At 30.5% G+C, this 24,567-nt stretch overlaps 2 protein-coding genes across 6 annotated transcripts in view; one reads left to right on the top strand and one right to left on the bottom strand.

Moving 5' to 3' along the window:
- Nucleotides 1–2,658: 2,658 nt before the first annotated feature.
- LOC134695815 (neutral amino acid uniporter 4-like) lies at nt 2,659–14,117 on the bottom strand. 3 transcript variants are annotated; one of them, XM_063557233.1, is made up of 10 exons: nt 14,056–14,117; nt 12,400–12,601; nt 10,532–10,622; nt 10,043–10,131; nt 9,604–9,696; nt 8,566–8,650; nt 7,317–7,592; nt 6,361–6,539; nt 5,389–5,564; nt 2,659–2,948 (listed from the first exon to the last, which is right to left on the bottom strand). In XM_063557233.1, exons 2-10 carry the CDS (start codon nt 12,579–12,581, stop codon nt 2,710–2,712), a joined length of 1,410 nt encoding a protein of 469 aa, XP_063413303.1. In that variant the 5' UTR covers nt 12,582–12,601; nt 14,056–14,117; the 3' UTR covers nt 2,659–2,709. The 3 variants fall into 3 exon arrangements, with proteins under 3 accessions (XP_063413303.1, XP_063413304.1, XP_063413305.1); XM_063557234.1 differs by having other exon boundaries at nt 7,317–7,427; XM_063557235.1 differs by lacking the exon at nt 2,659–2,948 and having other exon boundaries at nt 5,408–5,564; nt 6,470–6,539.
- A 1,836-nt stretch (nt 14,118–15,953) lies between these two features.
- LOC134696906 (rab3 GTPase-activating protein catalytic subunit-like) overlaps nt 15,954–24,567 on the top strand; it is a 38,494-nt gene continuing 29,880 nt past the window's right edge. Inside the window, exons 1-3 of one of the 3 annotated variants that reach the window (XM_063558871.1) lie at nt 15,954–16,019; nt 22,138–22,190; nt 23,808–23,883. In XM_063558871.1, the coding sequence (XP_063414941.1) occupies nt 16,005–16,019; nt 22,138–22,190; nt 23,808–23,883 (144 nt within the window). In that variant the 5' untranslated portion in view covers nt 15,954–16,004. Of the gene's footprint in view, nt 16,020–17,496; nt 17,590–22,008; nt 22,107–22,137; nt 22,191–23,807; nt 23,884–24,567 lie in introns of those variants that run through there. The other 2 variants (XM_063558872.1, XM_063558873.1) reach the window with 2 other exon arrangements.

Genomic DNA, 24,567 nt, shown 5'->3' with positions numbered 1-24,567 from the left:
CGTTAGAATCAGGAGACTGGGAATGGAGGCAAGGACTAGATTACTGGGGAGATGGATTTTGGTTCTTTGAGATATCTTTAGTGTAACACCATTAGACATATGATGCATATAGGTATCACTGTTTCAATTAAAAAAAATATCGTAAGTAAAGTATAATACAAATCTACAGTATTGATTGTCAAAATTTTACAATTAGAAAATTGTGTTAAAAGACTTTATCAATGACCTCTACACTTGTTACTGTTATTAGCATGGATTAAATATTTTATTGCTTAAATATCATTATAATATTCATACATATTCCATTTTTTTCTACAAAACTGTTATGCATGAATGTTTTGTTATATTATTATCAGATGAATAAAATATATCTATTTCTTAACACTGTTTATTTCATTGTCAATATCATGATGTTTTTGAAAGTACACACACTGTTCAAGTTGAAGAAGATTTTTTGCAAAAATATGTGTGTGCCTGATTATGTACATTTCTTCTTTAACACAATTAAACCAACTCAAAGATACCATTGTTATAATTTTGTTTGTAAGATGCATATTTAGTCTACAAAACATTAATCAGTGATGCTTGATTCAAATCATTTAAATTTTCACAGATCCCATATGTGCTTTATTCTTTTTTCAGTTTTTCAAGGTATAGTATGCATGGGAAAATTAACGTAAGCTCTGCATGCGTTCAATGTTATTGTTTCTCTTTGTTAGCTTGTATAGGGTAATGAAACATCTTACTTTGTGAAAACCACACTGATGATGGTGTCATCAAAATACTAGACCATTTGATCCACATCATATTTTTTGAGCTGATGGATTGATATTTCAACAGTCAGTTTATTTCAATGGGTACTAATTGTGCACCTCTAATGGCGGACTTGTTTTAGTATTTATATGAAATTGAATTCATACAAAACCAAAAAAAGATTTTCAAATCATTTTAAGATATATTGATTATGTTCTGTCCCCGCAAGAGTTTTGAACATTGGTAAACTATTGTAGTCTAAATTTTGATAAGGTAAACATGTGCATTATTTCAGAGGTTTGTACACATATTGTACACGATAAACTCATCATATAAACTAGGCTTAAAAAAAATTCAACAGTAGTAATCCAGTGTTCAAAAGTCATAAATCGATAGAGAGTAAAACAAATCAGGGTTACAAACCAAAACAGAGGGAAACATCAACTTTAAACGGAAAACAAAGGAACAACAGGAATACCAAAGTGCAACAAACAGAAACGCCAACACACATAGAAGCAAACTATTTGATCATAACTGCAACATTCCTGACTTGGTGTAGGATTTTTTAAGACAAAAATGATGGGTTGAACAAGGTTTAATGGCTAGCCAAACCTCCCGTTTTATGACATGTTCAGAGGTTTGTAAACATATTGTACACATAAACTCATCATATAAACTAGGCTTATAAAAAATTCAACAGTAGTAATCCAGTGTTCAAAAGTCATAAATCGATAGAGAGAAAAACAAATCAGGGTTACAAACCAAAACTGAGGGAAACACATCAACTTTAAACGGAAAACAAAGGAACAACAGGAATACCGAAGTGCAACAAAAAGAAACGCCAACACACATAGAAGCAAACTATTTGATAATAACTGCAACAATCCTGACTTGGTGTAGGATTTTTTAAGACAAAAATGATGGGTCGAACCAGGTTTAATGGCTAGCCAAACCTTCCGCTTTATGACATGTAAATGTTAATAGTATCGCTAAAATGACAACACTATGTGAGACAAATACATTACAAACACACACACAAGAAAATTCATAACAGAGAAACGCACAATCAAATAATATAATTGTGGTCTCACAACATGAGATCGCAAAACAACAATGAACATATTAAATCAAAGAAAACCACTACAGAATATAAAAACAGTGACACTGACACGCTTACATAACTAACATGCAATCTCGAACTATATACAATTAGTTTCAGAATATTTGTTTTCAAAACAATTTTCATGACAAAGCTGTTATGGAAAAGCAATTTTATAATTATTTGGACTACAAACGTTAAAATATAACCTTTTTCCAACTAAAAACTGATTTGAATTTAAACTTTCTACGTTGGTGATGTTGAACGGTGGTATTTAGTTTACCTATACTCGAAATTGATCAGTTTAAAACGCTATCCCAAGTTACACGATAGGCTACTAGTATACATGGAAATAATGAATATTTGATTCAAAATTTTTCCTTGGGATTTGCACATGTAAATAAGAAGTACACTTTATCAGTCTGAGACCCTTAACTCTGACAGTCTTAGATTTTGTTACATTTTTTAAAAGAAGACCAAATCCACTAATCAGACGTTTGGGTCTGTAAGGGGTTGAACTCATGATCTGTAGTTGAGCCACATCACGAATGACAAGAAATGAGTTGTTCTTTATCAATGTCAGAAACAATTAATTTACTCCCAATATTGGTTTTTCAGATTCATCAAGAATATATTTGACAGTTAATGCTAAATATAACTGTAATATTTCACTATTTTAATGTCTAATGGACACACAAGAGTTTTTGACTAAATTGATATGGTATTTATGAACTTATTATCGGAAAGGTTATGAACACTCTGAGCCATGATGAAATAACTTAACGTTCAGAAAAAACTCATTGAGGCGCATGTGATGATTTATTATATACAATGACATTTTAATAACAATTATGACTTCAAAAAGTTTTAATAATCTCCCTAACAGCAGAATATGTTCCAGTCACGAATCCTACAAAACCAAATAAGACTATTAAAATGTCTTTTATTAATTTCCACCATGGGAGTTGTCCATGCTCCATTGATAGAGTCAATATTTCTATTATAGGTGGTAGCATCAGCGCCAGTGCACAACTTGCAAAGGCCCCTATTAAAGATATTAGTAGATCTAAATGAGGTACCACCGCTGCTACTCCTACTGCAAACAGAAAAATGTATTCTTAATAAAGAGATTTCTAATGCATCCTAAATGTTTCTTCAAGTTATAAGGATAAGATAAAAAAAAAAAAAGTAGTAGACTAAAAACTTATGTGGATATGTTTCTTCCTACAATCCCCGTACTATTATTTGTCTGTTTGTCTTTTTTTAGTTTTTAGCCATGATGTTGTCAGTTTATTTTCGATTTATGAGTTTGACTATTCCTCTGGTATTCCCGTTTGCACGGTTTTATACACTAGTCATTTCTGGGGCCCTTTATAGCTTGCTGTTCTGTATGAGCCAATGCTCCGAGTTGAAGACCATAGATTGACCTATAATGCTTTACATTTACAAATGGACTTGGATGGAGAGTTGTCAAATTGGCACTCATTTCACATCTTCTGATATCTATTGTATGAATATTCGGAACTGGAAAATATGTCCACTGCAGTAAAATCGATGATGCATATTTTTCTTCGTAGATATAGAAAATATTTATAACTGCTTTCAAATTGCATAACCCAGTAAATTTTAAACATTAATTCTACTTCGCATTTTTTTTTTATCTCACTACATGCATGTGAGAAAACAAGAATGTATGTGTTGTTGCGTCGCCTAAAACGTATGTCTTTATTGTCTGACGTACTGAAGAAAAGTAAGACATACTCTTTTAAGTTCATTCAAAATATTTAATATTCAGTATCGAAAACTAGTAAGACTAAGAGGTAGGTTCTGACAGATTTAAAAAGATCAAATAGTTATCAAAGGTAACAGGATTATAATTTAGTACGCCAGACGCGCGTTTCGTTCACACAAGACTCATCAGTGACGCTCATATCAAAATATTTATAAAGCCAAACAAGTACAAAGTTGAAGAGCATTGAGGATCCAAATTTCCAAAAAGTTGTGCCAAATACTGCTAAGGTAATCTATGCCTGGGATAAGAAAATCCTTAGTTTTTCGAAAAAATCAATGTTTTGTAAACTGGAAATTTATAAAAATGACCATATTATTGATATTCATGTCAACGCCGAAGTGTTGACTACTGGGCTGGTGATACCCTCGGTGACGAAACGTCCACCAGCAGTGGCATCGACCCAGTGGTGTAAATAGTTATCAAAGGTACCAGGATTATAATTTAGTACGCCAGACGCGCGTTTCGTCCACACAAGACTCATCAGTGACGCTCATATCAAAACATTTATAAAGCCAAACAAGTACAAAGTTGAAGAGCATTGAGGATCCAAAATTCCAAAAAGTTGTGCCAAATACTGCTAAGGTAATCTATGCCTGGGATAAGAAAATCCTTAGTTTTTCGAAAAATTCAATGTTTTGTAAACTTGAAATTTATAAAAATGACCACATTATTGATATTCATGTCAACGCTGAAGCGTCAAACACTTTAAATCACTCATCACTATCAAATTGCTGACTAAAGATGCATACATCGTTCATAAGCAAATAGAAAATAAACAGTGACTGATGTACAATGTATATCGAGTCTTGAGAACACGACACGCACGTCTTTTGTACTAAAGAAAGCATTGTCTCCTATGTGAGTTTTTACAAGTAATGACGATCCTAGAGAAGTCCGCGCTTATGTACTTACATGGAATATTATTAATAACGAAAATATTGAATCAGTCGAGACTCTACGAGTTTTCAACTCTCAGGCATAGATGGCCTGGAAAACGTAATCAATAAAGCACGAACCATTATCACGATAATTTTAGTCCTTTTACGGTGTGAATTCACAGTATATAAAAATATTTTTACAACAAAATCTTTGTTTAACTCAAATTCAAAACAGTGAATCGTGTTATATCAACGCTTGTTTAATTTCTATAATTCTATAAGGTAATTCAGAAAACATACATAATCCAAATTCCTGGCAATGTACTGTTGGATTATTATCATTTTATTTTGTATTCGAATATCAGATCACCACGAATATGTTCATCTTGTGGTATCCATCATCCCGCCTTGTTTTCCGATTGTTGCATTACCGAATGAGACATTCATTCGAACATCTATATGTCACGAGCAACACGACGGGTGTAATTGGTAAATCAGGGACAGCTTAGTCTCCACGGGCATATTTACTTATTTGTATTTTCTGTAAATAATTGTTATGAATATCCAGGAAACTTTATTTGCTCAAGTTTTGGTTTCTTTCCTATTTTGCGAATAAAGCTTTTATCCTTGTATCTATGATTGGTATACTTGAAGGAGTAGAAATGACAGGTCGGTTTTGTTACCCTCTTTGCCATTTGATTAAAGAATTTCCTTTTTGAATTTTCCTTGGAGTTTAGTATTTTGTGATTTGACTTCTTTTTTGTATGTTCTATAAATTGCTGAATTTCATATCAAAAATATTTCTTTTAACAATAAAAGAAACTAAAACATTAAACCAAAATACTATAGATTCACAGTTTACTTACATGAAAACAATACTATAATAATTCTGTATGGATATTCTGCATATATATGAACTTTTCTGCTCGAACCTAATTTTTTAGCAATCCACGGAAATGTTATTTTCACTGGCACATATATCATTAGTCCATATGATATAAACAGAGATGCAGCAAATATTAAGTTCACAGAAAGATATAACCTACAATTATATACGTAAATCTTATTGCTGAATATTTTCCTCTGATTCTACTCTTTCCTGTTTTGCCTTTTCAGTAATTAAATGCATAATGTTTTATTGTAGACGAGTGAAAGGCTATACAGACAGTGACTTATAGTTGTTAACTTCTACTTCATTTTGTCTTTGTTAGAGAATTGTAACATTGACAATCAAACCCCATCGTCTTTTCAATATATGTATTATATGCCATTTGAGTCTTGAAACAGAAAAAAAACATAACTGTAATAAATGATATATTTTTAACAGGTAAGAAGGTCCGAATAATGGTTATATTGGTACTTGGCGGGGTTCGTGTTTCTCAGTTTATAGTTTTCTATGTAGTGTTTTGTCAAAAAAAATGTTTTAGCGAAGGCGATATCAGTTTGTTTTCCTCTTGTTTGTTTAAATGTTTCTTTGATTTCTTTCGCCTCTTTTTTCCAACTCTTAGCCTTATGCGAATCTCGTTCAGTTTGTGGATTCATTAAGTTCATTCAAAGATTATTTTATTTTTTTATTTAAAACCGTTTCACCGCGGATAAGAATAAATGTTTGTCAATCATAGTTTAACTCTGTTTTATTGTTATTAAAGACAAGTTTATCTTTTTCGTGATTGTTTTTTTTTTTATTCTACATATTTTAATAGTCCTTCTAACAGTCAACAATCGTATGCACATGGAATTCTACTGATTCAAGTGACATATAGTTTTAAATGAATGTTACAATTGCAGGATTAAAACTTATTAACATACTTCAACAAACAAGAGAAATTGAAACAAACCAATTGTCATTTGGTAGATTCAGTGTTATACTGCCCAAAGCATCTCCCCCAAATTTCAGGTATCCATAGAAACCCATTGCTGTGTAAAGACTTGTCACAATCGCCATACCTAGGTTCATGACACCACTAAGTCCTCTAAAATCACTTGGGTATTTCATTTTATTTTCAATTGGCATAACCTGAAATTTATAATATATATTAATGCGTTCATGATAATCTTTTAGTGATTATGGTTGCTTTATTCTGTGAAATTCGTAAAAAAAAATAAGATGGTATATGATTGCCAATTCTACAACTATCCACAAGACCATGCTTGTTAGGTGTAGTTTTTTATGGGTTCTTTTGTGTGTATGTGATTTTGTTTTTTAAATTCATTATGAATACATGGGGGGGGGGTGGGGGGGGGGGGGGTTAAAAACAGAAATTGACCGAATTATGAAATGTACATACGTATCTATTGTATTATGTGCCACGATAAGCAATTGATTGTTCCTTTTCGGAAGCTGTCTTTTTATTTAGTTAATCCTTTTCATCATTTAGTATTTTTATAGATGCCATATTGAAATTTGACCAAATGTATGCACCAGATGTTTCTTGTAAATATAGCGTCCAACTACCTGACAGGTAGAAGTTCATTTAAATGATAAATATTGTTGTTTCTAAAAACAAATTGAACTTGAGAAACGGCTCATGTTGTTCAGTTTTTATTTTCTGCATATTGTTTATGAACCGTTTTTTGTCTGTTTTTCTATTTTTCCTGTTCGGAATAGTGTTGTATGTTTTTCTTTTACTTATTTGGCTTGCGTTTTTTATTTGTCTCTTTGTGTCCTCTGCCTTCATTTTTCTTGGAGGATTTCTATGAAGAAACCCGAGGGTAAAAACTGCATTATTTAAAAAAAAAAAAAAAAAAAAAAGTGTTTTCTATATTTTGTGTAAAATTATACGTATTTACTCACAAGACCTATACCTTCATAAGAAAAGATTACAGTTCCAAAATATAACGGTAAATCATCAAAAGGCATTGAAGCTGGTCTTGATCTGTAGTCCGGTAATCCTCGGAATAAATACTGGAAAATTATCACAAGTCCCACAAAGTTAAAAATGTTAGCTACCATAGAAAAAGGAGCTAGTAGTTTTAATTCTTTTATAAATGTATATGGTATTAGCACAGCTGTAACAATGAGTAAATAATGTATAGTTGATAAACTGTCTGGATAGAACGAATCTACAAACTGAAAAAATAGTTAATAAATCTTAGTTCATTTTATCATTATAAAAACATAAAGATGTGCCTCGAATGGCAATTAAACAACTATTTATCATGGACAAAATGAAAAAGATATTAGCAGTTCTGAAAGGTCACATAATTGACTTCAACAATAAGTAACATCTTTTTATTTTCGCTATATCAAACTCTCCGCCTTCCACCTTTCCCCCTGGTTAAATAAATGTAAAATAATCAAAAGACAAAACTAACGGCATTCTTAAAGCTAATACTAATAAACGAAAAACATTTTCGGCCTTCGTCAACCAACAACTACCATTGGACTACCCGTGCTTGGCTGAGGACATGTACATACAAAATGTATTATAACATTTATACCTAATTTAATTAATATTTTATGTCTAATTGTTTCCATCTCTCGTAATATATATGTATTCCTTTTTGTTCGTACTATAATCAAATTGTGTGTAAGGAATTCGCTTTTAATGTCAGCTGTGTACTACTTTGACGGTTCCTCTGGTATCTTTCGTCCCTCATTTAAAACATATGAAAACGTTAAGATGTTTTCTTTATTAGGTTTAGATTGCTGTCACATAATGCGATGTCCCAGTCTCCTTCAACTCTTATAAGAATTTTTGTATAGGCAAAGTGTATACTTCGAATCTATTCACTTTTTCAAAAGGCCGTGATATGAAAATTTTTAATCATTTAAGATGCCAGTTGTTGGACTTAAACCAACTACGAGAATCTCTATACACCAAAATCAACTACGTATGTGCTATTATTTGAAGATGATACTTAACAAGTGAGGGGTAGAGCTGACTATACAACCAGGTTCAGAAAATGCTTGTACCAAGTCAAAAATATGACAGTTGTTATCCATTCGTTTGATATGTTTGAGATTTTGATTTGGGACTTTCCGTTTTGAATTTCCTCGGAGTTACGTATTTTTGTTAGTTTACTTTTTTTACAATATTTACCTGCTTTATATTCTGTGCAACAAACAATAAATATATACAGCAAAATCCTATTTGTGTGATGATTAAGAAAACATTGACTAATAGTCTATCAATATAAAATAAAACATCATTAATCAAATAAGTTATGAATTTCAAATTTTGAAAACAATCATTTCTTATTCACAAACAAACAAAAATAAAAACAAAAAGTTCGAGGAATTTCTTCATTGAATCAAACTATTTCAGTGAACGTGTTTAAAGATGTTAATAACACTATATGGGTTCTTATCTCACTCTCATCTTAATTTTTACAATATGTTTCTTTTTGTATTTACTCGCCGATACTTGGGTCAACAAAATATTAAAATACATCAAATATATTATTGTGCGGTTGTTTGTTTAGCATTGATTAGAGTTAAAGAGGGAGTTCAGATCTTACAAACATGTTTTACCTCGCCGCATGTTTGCGTATATGTTTATTTTGGTTTCATTTCAATGTTCCGGAGTGTAGTGTGGTGTTATTTTCGCTAAACTAGTATACATCATTGTAAATGGCCAGCTAAAGCCCGTTTTGTTATTTGATTTTGCCGTGTGGTTATGGACTTTCCGAATTGATTTTCCTCTAAGTTCGTATTTTTGTGATTTTACTTTTTATGAGCTGGATTTTCTTGTAGCATTGCAGACTTGGTCTTTTTGACACATAACCTGTTTCTATTCTCTTTTCTGTTGTATTCTAAACCAAAGCCGTTATCGATTCCATATGTATCACAATGAAGAGAAAGATACGACTACCCTTTGATTTTACACAGTAAAAAGGTTTCCAGTATATAATTTCAAAGAATCCAAATCATAATAATCAAGTTTTGCCCTAATGCAAAATTAACTCTTTTTTGTCCTCTTTTGAGTTATGTAAATTATTATACCTTACTATATTCCAATCTTTCTTTTTGATTAGCTATATGCATAAATATCACAATAATTTGTATCAAAATTGATTTTCTACTTTTAAAATCTGTACTTGACAACCCACTGGACAATGGACTAAATCAAAATACATACCGTCCAAACTTTGCCATTCTTCTTGCACGTCTTGGTCCTGTTTTCAATGCAGTTTCAAGGACACTTGCATAATCCAGCGAATGTTCAGTTACTCTAAAATCAACACATATTTAAAAATCTGATGATAAACACAATATACATTGTCTTTAACCAAACACATGTTAATTTCTTTTTTATTAGCCTGACTTCGATAATGGGTTGTGTAAATTACTTGTAATTTTTATTTTTTTATTTTAGTTGGTTTCAAGCAAGCCTTACTCATTTCGAAGGTCAACAATTCCTAAAACTGCCGTCTAAAGGTTATCATACGTATAATTTTATCGAAATAATATTGATCACACAGAGGAAAGTTTAATGATACAGTTAGAATCACAAAATACAAATAAAATCAGAAAAAAAACCAATTCAAATGGTATCGAAATTTTGGAATAACTCTTACCTTTTGGTTAGTATATGACTACAGTTAAGTAACATATGCATACAATGTACGGCGATACCTCCTATCAACAGTATACCTAATGTTCCAACCTGAAGATGAAACATAAATAGTTAATACACAATGTAACAAGAATGTAAGCAATATTTCATTTAAAATCAGTTCACCAATTAAATTGAAGATAACCAAATCATAAGTAGTGTGCCGTTTAGTGCAGCCTTATACTCAATGATATTTTTCTGCTTTTCATTTTGAAGCAAAACTGACAATTTACAACCAAGGTCAAGTTGAAATAAATGTAACAAAAAGAATAACGAAACTAAAACGAAGTCACTAAGAGTAGAAAAAAAGCTAACAACTAAAAACAAATCAGTGAGACGTGATTCGTCTCATTTTATTGTATTTCCTTTTCCTTTCGTTATCGTTAGAAGTCTCTTATAATTATTTCCTATCAAAAGTTTTATTGTTATTTAAAATAACAAAGAATCTCACCCATAATCCAGCATGATTGACTGCATTGGGCATAGCTAGTATCCCTGTACCTACATTCCCTTTAACAAGATGCATCAGACTTGTAATGTTGCTGAAACCAGAATTGATGGACTGTATTACAAAGAATGTGGACACCCTCCTCCAATATGAATCGAATTACAGGTCAACGAATCAAACTTATTTCAATAATTGTCTCAGTTTCTTTTATATTTTCTTGTATTTTTTTGTCAAGAAATAGTTATCAAAGGTATCAGGCTTATAATTTAATACGCCAGACGCGCGTTTCGTCTACATAAGACTCATCAGTGACGCTCAGATCAAAATAGTTATAATGCCAAATAAGTACAAAGTTGAAGGGCATTGAGGACCCAAAATTCGATCAAAAAGTTGTGCCATACGGCTAAGGTAATCTATTCCTTACATCTATTCCTTGGATAAGAAAATCCTTAGTTTTTCAAAAAATTATAGTTATTCAACAGGAAATTTATAAAAATTATCATATAATTGATATTCATGTCAAAACTTAAGTGCTGACTACTTGGCTGGTAATACCCTCGGGAACAAAACGTCAACCATCAGTGGCATCGACCCAGTGGTGTAAATAGTTATCAAATGTACCAGAAGAAACATTTATTATAAATCTTTTGTGCATATCTAAAAAAAAATATGTGACTAGATCATTTGATAAATTTTGTTAAAATAATGCTTATCATTGTTAAATTATGTAATCTACATATACAATATGTGAGTATAGCAAATACAAAATGTAAGGCTTTAGTTCCTGACATTACATAAAGATGTGTTTCCTGAAAAATCTAGTTATGAAAAAAACAAATGGAAAAAACTATTTATATCGTAATTTGAAACACCAAAATCACGTTGCCACAACTCGAAGTAAAGGGACAAGGCCATGACCATGCAAAAATATAACAGAAGATAAAATGTGCAAACCGAAAGAAAAACAGGCAATACCATGACCAAGCCTAAAGAAAAATAGACAGTGCCATGACTAGGTCAAAAGAAAAAAAACTATAATGGTTTACTTTTTAAATTGTTATTTGGATGGAGAGTTGTCTCATTGGCACTCACACCACATCTTCCTATATCTATTTTTCATGACCAAGTCAAAAGAAAAACAGACAATATTTTGACCGAGCCAAAACAAAAACAAAACAAAATATGACCAAGCAAAAGCAGTATTTTTGTGATTTTACTTTTAAATACAATACAAAGACAAAGCGAAAAGAAAAAAACAGACTTTACTATGACAAAGCCAAATGAAAAGACATACAATACTATGAAAAATGAAAGAAAAAATACAGAATATACCATGACAAATTCAAAAGAAAAAGAAAAACAGACATTACCATGACAAAGCTGAAAGAAAAACAGACACAGCCATGACCATGCCAAAAAGATAAACAGCATTAACATGACCAGGCCAAAGAAAAACAGACAATATCATGATAAAGTCAAAAGAAAAACAGACTATACCATGACAAATTAAAAGGAAAAAGGGCTATACCATGACGAAGAAAAAAGAAAAACAGACATTGACATTACAAAGCCAAAAGAAAACGGACAATAACATGACCATGAAAAAGAAAAACAGATATACCATTACCAAGCCAAGAGAAGAAACAGACAATACAATGACCAAATCCAAAAGATAAACAACAAAACGGCAAAACACACTACACAGAAAACAAAAGATTGGGCAACAGATACCCCACCAGGGGGATAAATGTTACAGAATGTTTTGTTTTTTTACATCAATATTTGTGAAATCTCAAAACAGTGTGTAAAGTATCGTGGTTCTGAAAAGAATAAATTACCTTATCATTGCATATCTATATGTGTGTACTCACCTCACTTTAAGACTTTTGGCAGTGTCATCTTCAAACGTGAGGGTCTTTTGACTCTGAGGTACATATTCGTAACGATCACTTGTCTCTATTTCTGCCGATGAAGTAACTGATAGTGTCTTATCGTCTATAGTTGTTTCTTGCACTGTATGTATCAAACTCCTTTTCTCTCCTGAATCTCCCATATCACAAGATGCTAGATTTTCTAATGGTTAACAATAATATTTTAGTTTGTGTTGTGTTGTATCATACATATGATTTTTGAAAAAAAATACATTACCTGAAATACCTTCCATATGTATAGTATGTACATTTAAGACCTTGCCTGGCAATTGAAAATTTCTCAAGATAGTTTCCGTCCATAGAAAAAGACTTGGATTCTGAGTATTCCCTTGATGGGAACATATGATCGTTCTGTTGTGTCTTAATTTCTCAGATTCATCTCTTTAAAGTAGCGGTTCTGGTTTGGTTTAATTGCAATCGAAGGAATATTTGGTTAAGAAAATCTTCTAACACAAAGATTTTGTAAACATTTTTTTGCCTTTATTAATTAGCTTTACCACAGATAACTAAGTATCTCCTGCTATGCATGCATCGCCCGTCATTTGATTCCAAAAAGTCATTCGAACCTGCTAAAGGGTTTTAAGTTATCTTTTGAACCAATAATCTTATATTTATTGACCAATTTACTAGTGTTCACATTGTTTGTTTTATCATTGCATCCTATATTTTTATTTATATACTTTTTTGCACCAATATATCATGTGTATTTTTCTTTGAATACTTACATATGACGTTTTTAGAGGAAATGAGTTCACATGTACAGAAACCGCAATCAATAACAAATGAAATAAGCTTGCTTTCAGTTTAATTAAACATTTGCTAATATGACATGTATAATTTACATTTCAGGCGTGTTTTTTTTTATTATTATTTTAATATATATATTTTTTTAGCAATACCAATTTATTAACTGGTTTCACGGTCAGTATATAAAATGGACACGGTCTAATTATTTTTTTTAACTTTTTTCATTCGGTCATTTTATCCCGCATTTCTATATTTAATCAGAAAAGGGGACACGGACATGACAGATTATTAAGGATATATATGACTCTGCTAAATTCAAAATGAAACAATGTGTTTGCTGGAATTCAGAGTGTATGATATGAGTTGCGTCTGATTGAAATCGACATTAAGCTAATACAAATGTTGTTGTTAGTGGGACAGCTGAAGCCCGAGAATGGATGTGAGATTTCATCGCTGTGTTGAAGAGTCGCTGTTTGTGACCTTTTGGTGGCCTTGTGCTGTGTTCTGTTGTCTCTTATACATTCAAATACGAATTAAAAGATGGTTGTTGGTCTGTTTCGTAGTGTTCTTATAACTACTCAATTTTCAAATAGTTACAGACTTTAATTCAAAAAAGATTAACTCCCGAAATAGGTATTCATAATAATTATAATTTCATTTGCCTATGAACGATTTATGTCCGACGCAGCTCACATTTTAAAGAGGTTACGAATAACCAAACAGAAATGGAAATGAAAATAAACGTCAATAACTGCGTCCAATTAAAACGTACTTCTGGTTCGTTTATTAGCCCTACTTTTTTTTAAATATCGTGTATTTGCCTTACTTTCAGAAATAGTATATACTTACAAAGTTTAGTAAACTATCCTATATATATATATATATACGTCCACATGACTGTTACATCAGTCATAACGGATATTGACTGATAATGATATTTGATATCTATCAGTGTATTATACATGCATTTTTTATCATTACCAATCTAATTTTGATAACACCTCAAATCTTTTCCTAGTATTGGAAAAGACAAACAAGTGAAACAACACATGTTATTGTTTAAGAAAGATGACCACTTTCCCGATAAGCAATGGTTATTCTTTGTTTAATAAAAAAGAAATAAGCAAGGATTTTGATGTATCTTGAGTATTTGTAAGTTTGCACTATCATATGATACTGTTAGGGACAATGAACTGTGTAAACATTAAAGTACATGTGCACTAGAGGACAAACAAAGCAGGTATAGCATTGAACATATTCAAATTAAAATAGACACATTGCACTCGTACGCATTTGGATAAATATTGAAAAAAAAAACCTTTTCAAATTTAATGCATGCTTGTTTTATATCGATTGACCTAATGGTTCAGTAACGTGATGAAAAAAGGGATAAAAACGTAAACAAAACATATTTGAAAGAAGAGAAATATTTCATTTTTATAGAATTTACACTGGTTATTATTGGTGCTGATTTCCATATGTATTACCTCTAAATTTTTGTCGCGAGCGCGAGATTATAATTTTTTTTTTAGAAATAAGAGACTATTTCAAACGTAAACAGGAATAAAATGTATGTTTAAAACCATAACACATTTATTGACGGTAACTGATAGAAGTTTTAAAATGAACGAATATGACATATCTACAGATGAATATAATAATTAATTTTAATTTAGAGATGCCAATCCTGATCGAAGCTTGAGTTGTTGTCAATGATTGTTCTTTCCTCATGGTTGTATTTCATTGACTGATTATCGGATGTCTTCAATCTTGAATTTGTCGGAAACTAAAGTTCCAACTTCCTCAGGAAGATTGTATTTTACTATTCATTTTATGTCTATTTTTATGATATCGTATATATTCTCAAGTATTTCTTATACATCATTGGCATTCATTTTTTGTTGTTGGTTTCGAGCTTTCTAATAATTTTGTTTACGTTAACGCAATATAGAGATAGTTGTATACAGATCTCTGATTCCAGTTAGTTCTCCATTTCTGATACTATAAAAAAAATCCAAATTGAATAGATATATTGTTTTAACTTAAAACATTAATCAAACAAACTTAGAAGAGTCTAATTGCACAAGATCTTCGCCATGATCTAATTGAATAGATATATTGTTTTAACTTAAAACATTAATCAAACAAACTTAGAAGAGTCTAATTGCACAAGATCTTCGATCTATTTATATTTATGTTTATGTTAATATCAGGTGAAGTGACCATCAGCAGATTACTGAGGTCATCTCGATAATTAATTCGAATTTCCGTCAAATCGGCGATCATGCATTTGACAGCTAGTGCCCCTTTAATAGTTTAGCATAGACTACAATTGTACAGAGTTGCAACTGCTCAGTGTCATACTAAATTCAACATCTGCCATATCGAAATAATTAAACAGATTATATAACAAACCATTAATTAATTGAATAGGCTTGAAAAATACAAAATAATATTCCAAATAAGTGACAAATACAATTAACGGATTACAGAAAAATTAACACTTGTAACAGTAACACACATGAGAGACCCCCTTTCTCCACACATTTTCTGTCAGATATAAAAGTAAGGTCATAAAAAAAATTAAGGTGGTACTAGATATTGTTTAATAGTAGGATAATAATTATAATAACACCAGCCTTTACAGCAAATGAATCAGATGATTAAAACTCAAAAATCATAAGTAATTAAAATTCCTTAAAGTTTTGTGTATCTTGAGACGGTCCCGATTGCAAGAAGACCGGAAATTTACCTACAGTTATTTCCCTTTGATAAAGAAACGTCAACAAGAAGAAAGAATGGCATCAGATGAAGTTTGTATTTGTTTTATTTAGATGTGTTTATGGTTCAAATATGCATTATTTAAACGAAGTTGCTTTGCAATAATATTAAAGGAGTTGTTGTTTTAATCTCTGATTTCAAAGACATCTGTTTAGTCCACGATCTCAGTTATGATCTGTCAATTTGATCAGTCCATTTAAATTCTTATTTCACTTTTAAAAGATGTAATTCAAACTAAAACTAAAAAAGATTGTCCCATATTTCAAATGTATTTACTTTCAGTATTTTGATTTAATTCAGAAATATTGATATTCTGCAAGGCATTGTATAATTTCTATACTATAGGCTATTGGTTGCAGACACTTCATCTGTTAATTTTTTTTGCATCAAATATTTTTTGATTTTTTTAGCACTGATCATGACAACAGCCACTCATGTACACCATGTACACAGTAACAATATGTTGTCAGAGTCAGTAAGCAAAAAGTTTACCTCTATACATCAAGTATTCATGTCTCAGTCAGTTGTTTCAATATGCATAAGTTTACGTTATCTTGCAATTAGTCCTAGATTACTCTGACTCCAACTGCTGTACATGTTTTGCCAGACAAGCGGCCCAGCTTGTCTGGCAAAACAGCCGTTGGACATCAGAGTAATCTCGGACTGGACTATCTTGCAATGAGATTTCGAAACACCAACATGACCAATGTGATGTTGGTTTTTTTTTAAATTAATTAGTTACACCCATTAACCTGGGGTGAACAAGCTTAAACAGGTCAGCGTCATTGAATAATTGGTTCTAACTTCTTACCTAATACCATAATCAATTGTGACATGTCCTGATTGCTTCAAAAGCAAATTGTAATTGTTTATTTGTTTTGTTATAAAATCATTCCATCTGGAGGCCTTATTTGACTTCTGGTGCTGGGAGGTTAAGGAATAATCTGAATCATAAAAAATGCGGATTAAAAATATTCAACCATTTCCATCAACAGGATTAAAGGTCTTATTACAAATGTATTAATGCACCTTATTAATCCGTTTTGTTAACCCTATTATAAGGCTATAATAATTAAAGTTGATTGCATGTGATCAAGTCTAGGTTTGATGAACAATAGAAGGACCTAAGTTTTCTCGTTTGAATTGTTTAACATTTTGTGACCTTTTATAGCTGACTATTGACACCAGTATTGAGACTTAAAGTTCCTAATTTCTATGCCAATAGGTCTCTTGTCTTGGCAGTCATACCACATCTTTTTATTTTCATAATGACATAGATTTTAACAACTCTTAATATAGGTCACAATAAGACAAGTTTAAATGTTGCAATGAGTAGAAGCCTAACTGCTTATACATTTCTATCAAGCTACTTGTAGAAAAAGATCTGACATGATTAAATGTAAAATAAGTCAAACACGAAAACAATTGTTTAATAAGATAAATAATCCAATAATTTCATAATGTATTGTCACCATATAAAAAGCCTGGTCAACCTTGACAAGACAAGAACCAATATTTGTAAGACAGTTTCCATACATTTTAAGTCAAAGTGTTGACTTTTAAAGATAAATCATTGGATCTATATTCTATAAGATGAAATGGGTTTGTTCAAGATATAATTAATTTTCAAATGATTTTCTACAAATGTCTCTTTACCATATGTTGTTATGTACATCTCCAGTGAGTTGTCACTACTTTTATGTTTCTCTGGATAAATACTAAATAGATAGGTTGATATATTTATTAAATTATGTTTAAACTCAATTTTTGTCTTATTTTCATATAAATTTTGTCAGTAATCTCTGAAATGTCTAAAATCTATTACACTACATGAACATGAATACATAAATTTGTACATGTATATATCTTAGTTTTTGAATTTTTATATTGAGAATTGATGATTTAAAATACATGAAATATAGTTACCCACTTTAAAAATATTGACTTCACAACTTTACTCATAAATTATTTATAAAATTATTTTGACCTGTGCCCAAAACAGGGAAGCAAATGTAGTAATATAACCTTTTTGAAATTATTCAAAGGACCTTTGGTAGAAAATTTTAATCAAATTTTCTAAACATTTGGTTCTATGAAAGGGAAGATTATCCATTTCAATACATATAGAAAAAATTTGAAATCTTAGAAAAAAATTAGTGTATCAGCATGATCAGAAATTTATCAAGATATTTTTGATTTGTTTGTTTTTGCCATTCCTGAGTTTTCTTGTACCAAGGATTTTTTATGACCTCCTTTTTTGTACTAATGCATTATGTTTAACTATGATGATCATATAACACAATTTGATTGGTACTAAGGTTAACAGCTTTGTGGAACTTAAGACTGAAGAGGATTACAGTTTATTTAGTGTCTAGTATTGAGTTTTCATCTGCCTCCATTTATACATGGCAAAATGCTAATGCTTGGTATTGTCTTACATTAAACCATTTATCTGAAATCAGTTTTATAATTTTAGCTGTAAATTATTTTTCAAGAATCATAATGTTACACTATTGTTTCACTTGACTCCATTTTTATAGGATTGTCAGTTTTCCAATCCAAGGTCTGTGTTTTTTTCCAGGCACTCAGGCTTCCTCCACCACCATTTATAACTGGCCGCTACGTAATAGCCTTAAAGGGGTGCTTATAAAATTTGTAAGACACAGAAAATCAATTTCTCAAAGTTTTCTTTTTGGGAGGTATGGGTGTAAATTGGAGGTCTATATTTATTCCTGATCATGCTGATAAATCTATTCACAACTTTTATACACTTTTTTTTGTAAAACAGTTTAGAGCTTGACATATTGTTTAGGCACCCCTTTATTGTTGAAGAGTGTATGTTGTCTTGAATATTTGTTGTTGTTTGGTTGCTGTCTCATTGATTTATTCTCCACATCACCTTTTATTCCTGTCTATGATTACAATGCATATGATTTGTATTTTTGATAATCAATTGTTGTAGAACCTTCACCGTATAATCAGATAACCCATTGTTTTGCTTTTCACAGTCAGAACAAAATATAATGACATGATAATAAGTTTTGATGTCAGTGCCATGTCATATGTTTATAGAAGTCCTATTTTCCTGTAGAGGATCTTAGATTTAATGGATGATATCCTGGTTAACACCTTCAATCAATAATTCTCTTGTTAATTTGTCTATCACAATCTATTGATTAGTCCAGGCCTGTATGGTAGTGTTACAGTTACACTATTCCCGACAGATGGCTTTTAATAACGTTCTCATATTTGTTATTGTCCTCTTGTTTCTACTGTTCTCTGCAATGTTTACTCATTTATTAGTGTGTTGGAATGGGGTTTTGATATCTGGCTAAATCATATTGCTGTTTTGACAGATTCTATATTGTTTACATTGATATAATGTATTGCAGTTGTTATAGAAATAATTTTTAATTAGAAATTACCAACAATTATATGGAATAAAACTAAACATAAGTTTGAAATAAATACTTTTATATATAAGTTTATTCAAAAGAACAATAAGTGTCAATTTATAGTTTTCAAACGTACACTGTCATGTAAAACAAAAAAATATTTTTTGTTTTACATGACAGTGTATGTGTATTTAATATATGAAAAAAATCATAAATCTAAATTTTTTAATGATCAATGTACATGTATCTCATTGTCCAGATGTAAAAATAATGCCTGGAGTTTATGTCAATGTTTCTGTGGTCACTGATCTTTGTTTATGATCTGTAGGCAATAATTCAACAACATTATAATATTTAACACATCATAAAGAAATAAATTGACAGCCTTTTAAACTTTTTAAAATTATTGTATTCCCTGGTCCAATCATTTAAAAACATGTATTCTAACAAGAACTTTTCTCAATGATGTTAAATTCATTAAAGAAATGTCTCTTGTAATCATATTTAATGGCTGGTAGGAACTCCAAATTTAGTTTCACTTTGTACTTTCATTTTATGATTTTCAAGATTTTGTGTAAACCTGATAAAAAAAAATTACAATTTTTTTTTCTCTCTCCAAATATTCTAGCCATATTGGTTTTATTTATGTTTCAAAAAAATAGATGCCAGCGTTATTTTTATACTTCTAAACTCAATAGTAATTATGAATTACAAAAAAATTGACATGTCAATAAATTTTGAATTACAAAAAAAATGTCATATATCAGTTTTGAATAAAAGGTTCTTAAATTATCACTTTTCTAATAGTTTTATACACATTTTGATTTCAACATGTGCAGTTTCAAAGTGAAGTGTCTTCTTCAGCCGTCAACCATGAGCAAAACCAGATTACTATATACATGTAGCAAGCAATAAACTACTCTGAAATGACATATGAAAACAAATCAAACAAAAATCTAACAGCCTTTTTGGAGCTCATAAAAGTTGTTTCAAGTAATTGCAATTTGTCTTTGTAAATTACATTGCACAGTGTTATTGTCCATGTTCAGAATGTCTGGACCAATCAGAATGTCCAAACCAGCAACGTTCCCACGATGCAATACAATTTCCAATGAGTCCTTATCACAGCTTTGATTGATTGTTGGTTGCTTAGCATCCATTGTAGGGGCGGATCCAGCCATTTTTAAAAGGGGGTTCCTAACCCAGGACAAAGGGGGGGTCCAATTACATGTCCCCATTCAAATGCATTGATCGTCCAAAAAAAAGGGGGGTTCCAACCCCTGGAACCCTCCTCTGGATCTGCGCCTGCATTTACACAATTTTGATACGTCTTTCATTAAATGTCAGACAGACTTAAGTATTTTTGACAGGTTGAGTAAAAGTGGTTAAAATAAAGTTTTGTCATTAAACAATAATAATGTGCTCACCCATCCAATCCAATGTTTAACATTTATAAATTGTGGAGGTCCATGAAAGATTTAGCATTGTTCATTTTTCTTTTATGTAATATTAAATGAGTAGATATTGTCAATAAATGAATAACCAATAGAATTATAACACATCAATATGTTAACCTGTCAGCATCCCCAAAGCCTAATTTCCCCAAAAGTACTAAAACTTCTTTTAGTAAGTTATTCTGAATGAATTATTTATTGGTATCCCTTCAGGACCATCTGTTACATAACTAAGTATTTCAGCTTTGAGGGTCTGTATACATGTATAACAGTAATATTCTGATCAGCTGGTGGATAAGGTTAAAGACTATAGAAAATACCATATATATGTTAATTTAATACATATGTACCAAAGCCACAAATCATCATAAAAAAATCTAAAAAAAACAACATTATTAGTAATATTAAAGATACCTTCTCCACATCAGATATCATTATTTCAAACCCAGGTGTAAGAATACTTGTAATTATTTAGTATTGACTGTACCATTCCATTGAGTTTTTTTTTTATACTACACAAACCAAAGGCAAATTTAGGGGAATGGGTTCAAGTGGTCAGTGCCAGGGCCCTTCTTATGGTGCTACATTTTTTTGTACATATAACATTATCTATCACAGGCTCCCATTTTTTTGGAAATCCTAAATCTGCATCTGAATATACATGTCCTGTAATGGTTTACTTTTTTAAATTGTTATTTGGATGGAGAGTTGTTTCATTGGCACTCGCACCATATCTTCCCATATCTATGTATGTCTATTTTTAAAAAAATAAAAAAAATTATACATTATTGTTGCAGTCTATTTGAAAACACATTTTTATTTTGACTGCTGTGGTTTAGCTATATGAACAGGTGGTTCATTTTGGGATGTATCCTTTTTGTTTTGGCTACCATAATGGGAACTTTAAAAAATATAGATTTATGATCTTGAGTTACATGAAAACCCTTTTTATCATAGATCATATGCCAGTGCCTAAAACATATAAGACTATATACAACATCTAATATATTATGTGTATTTGAATAATTCAATAACTTATAAAGTACAATCTTCTTTTCATTTATTATTTATTATCAGAAACAAATGATAATTAAAGTGGCTTGTCATTTATCATGTTTATGGTGTCAAAAAACTAAAGGTGAAAAAATAAAATGATATATAATTTGTCTTCCAGCTGTATGTACCCTCATTATTGGTTCAATAACTGACAACCACATGTATCATATTTATTATTATCTCCCGCAATGATGACAGGGGAAGAATGTAGAAGGTAAAATATTTAAAATATTCTTTATTTGTAGGATGCAGATGTTTTTGAAATAACCGATTTTACAACAGCTTCAGATTGGGAAAGGTAAAATATGGATTTTTAATGTTATAGTCTATAAAAGTAGTGAATAAAGTAAGATTTGTATTTAAAAGTATTTCAGTTATGTTGATAGAATATGATAGGAAATATTGGATTGGGAAAACAGTGTTATCCTAATAACTTTGGAGTTTAGAGTTATATTTGGTTGATTTACTTACAATATAAACTGATTTAGAATTTATGGTATATAATTCTCAAATCATTAAATATTCTATTACAAATAGCTGCATTATCAAGGTACCACAAGAGTAACTTTCTTGCAGTTAGGGTTTGTTTTTAGTCAATATACACTAGAATTACCAAATTGTCAGCATAAACTTGTATTATAAGTTATTAGTTTACAACACATTCATAAAATGTGTTTGGGTATTCTGAAAATTAAAGAAGTATAGAAGGCAGGAAAAACAACAATTTTTATTTTTTTAGGGGGAGGGGGGCTGATTCCATGTAAAAATACATTTTTTTTATCGTACATGCATTGTTTTCTGAATCAAGGATATACAGCAAATCTGAAAAACAATCATCTAATTTAACACAAATGTTTTTCTTTATGAACAATACCTATCATATTCATATTCTAAATTACAAGATTCAATTTCTTGTATGTGATTTTTATTCTAAATTTGTAAATATTGAAATTCTTTAAAAATAAATCCTTATAAAATCTTGGGGAATTTACATGTAAGTGGAAAATATTAAGATTTAAAACAGTTACCATATATCATGATATTGAAAGCGATGATATTTGCTGCAATATTCATGCCATTCTGTACTGTAATGGGTAATTTGTAGACCAACTAAGGCTTTAACCCATTTATTGTTTCAGTAAGATTCTAGTGATATACAGAACCTAGATCTTATCATGCATTAATATGTAGAATCTAATTTATATACATATATCAATTTGATAAATCAATATTTTTTGTAATAATGTTGTCAATAAGCAAAAGAACATTTACGTAACTTAATGTATTTACAAATTCATATGTTTAAAAGATTTTTTTTTAAATTTATTTTGCATATTTTTATTTGAGTGTCATCATTAACCATTGCATAAAATTAAATGAATTAAAGCATTTGGCGAAGTAAAAAAAATTAAAAAAAATGTTTTTTTTGAGAAATACTGTGGATTCATTATTATTCTTTTGATACCAATTTTCTTGGTTACATGTGAACCACAAATTCAAATGTTCAAATGTATGCAGGGATTGGAAAAACCACGAAATCAAATACCCACAAAAACACAAGTTTTCCTCAATCCACAAAAATTGATACCCACGAAAATAACTGAATCCACAGTAGCCTGAAATATTTATTTTATATCATTGAATGTACAATGATGCAGTAGCGGATCCAGGGGGAGGGTTCTGGGGGTTGGGACCCCCCTTTTTTTTGGACAATCAATACATGTGAATTGGGACATATAGTTGGAACACCCCCCCCCCTTTTTTGTCATGGGTTGGGACCCCTTCCCCCCTTTCAAAATGGCTGGATCTGCCCCCTGATGTAGCCATGAAACAAGACTTTGAGTTTGAACTACCATATATACTGGCATGGTGGTGAACTGTCTGTAAATACTGAATGATTTTTTGTCTTTGTCAGATTTATAGCCAGACTTGAAGAAGTTTTACATGAATGGAAATTAGTGAATAATAAACCTAAGCCACCTGCTGCAAAGGTAAGTTCTTTGTTTATGTTTTATCAATCCATACACCATATTTATAATGATCTATAATTATCAGAGTTAGGTTTTTCTAATGAAGGGTCATACAGGATGTTAAGCTCAAATCATATGTCTAATTGGAAACAATTAAGATAATTGTCAAATCATCCTTATATCATTACAGTAAATTGTCAATTTGTTAAATCTATCAGACCCTAATATTTATAACTTTGATCAACTATTTATCTCAAATATTTAGTACATTTTGTAATACTAGAAAATATTATATAATTTATTTAAATTATAAATGTAAAAGTCTATGTTTAAAGTTTTATTGCATTGTATTGTTTCATCCATGTATTAATTGTACCTTAAAGTTATGTATAAATATGCTCTCTTTAACTATGAGAAAATAAAATCAGCCAGTCAGTCATGAAATTAAAGCTTTACTAATCCTTCTATTCTGACTGCTAGATGTAATGAAATATTACACAATTTCTTGTAAATATTTATCTTTTTCATTCAAACTAAATATGGCCTGATTAAATAAGTTTACCTGCAGCTATTATTTATGAACACTTAATATTTTAAACGTTCTAAAACTCAGAATTCAAAAGAAAGTTTGAGTTTGTATGAACGAAATAAAAAAGCATTCCAAATATCCACCAGCAAACCCAATTTCTAAATTTTTAAATAAAT

The sequence above is a fragment of the Mytilus trossulus genome, chromosome 14, assembly GCF_036588685.1.
Source record: "Mytilus trossulus isolate FHL-02 chromosome 14, PNRI_Mtr1.1.1.hap1, whole genome shotgun sequence".
Classification (NCBI taxonomy): Eukaryota; Metazoa; Mollusca; class Bivalvia; order Mytilida; family Mytilidae; genus Mytilus; species Mytilus trossulus.
Note: the sequence above shows the minus strand (reverse complement) of the source record. Positions and strands in the feature narration are given on the sequence as shown.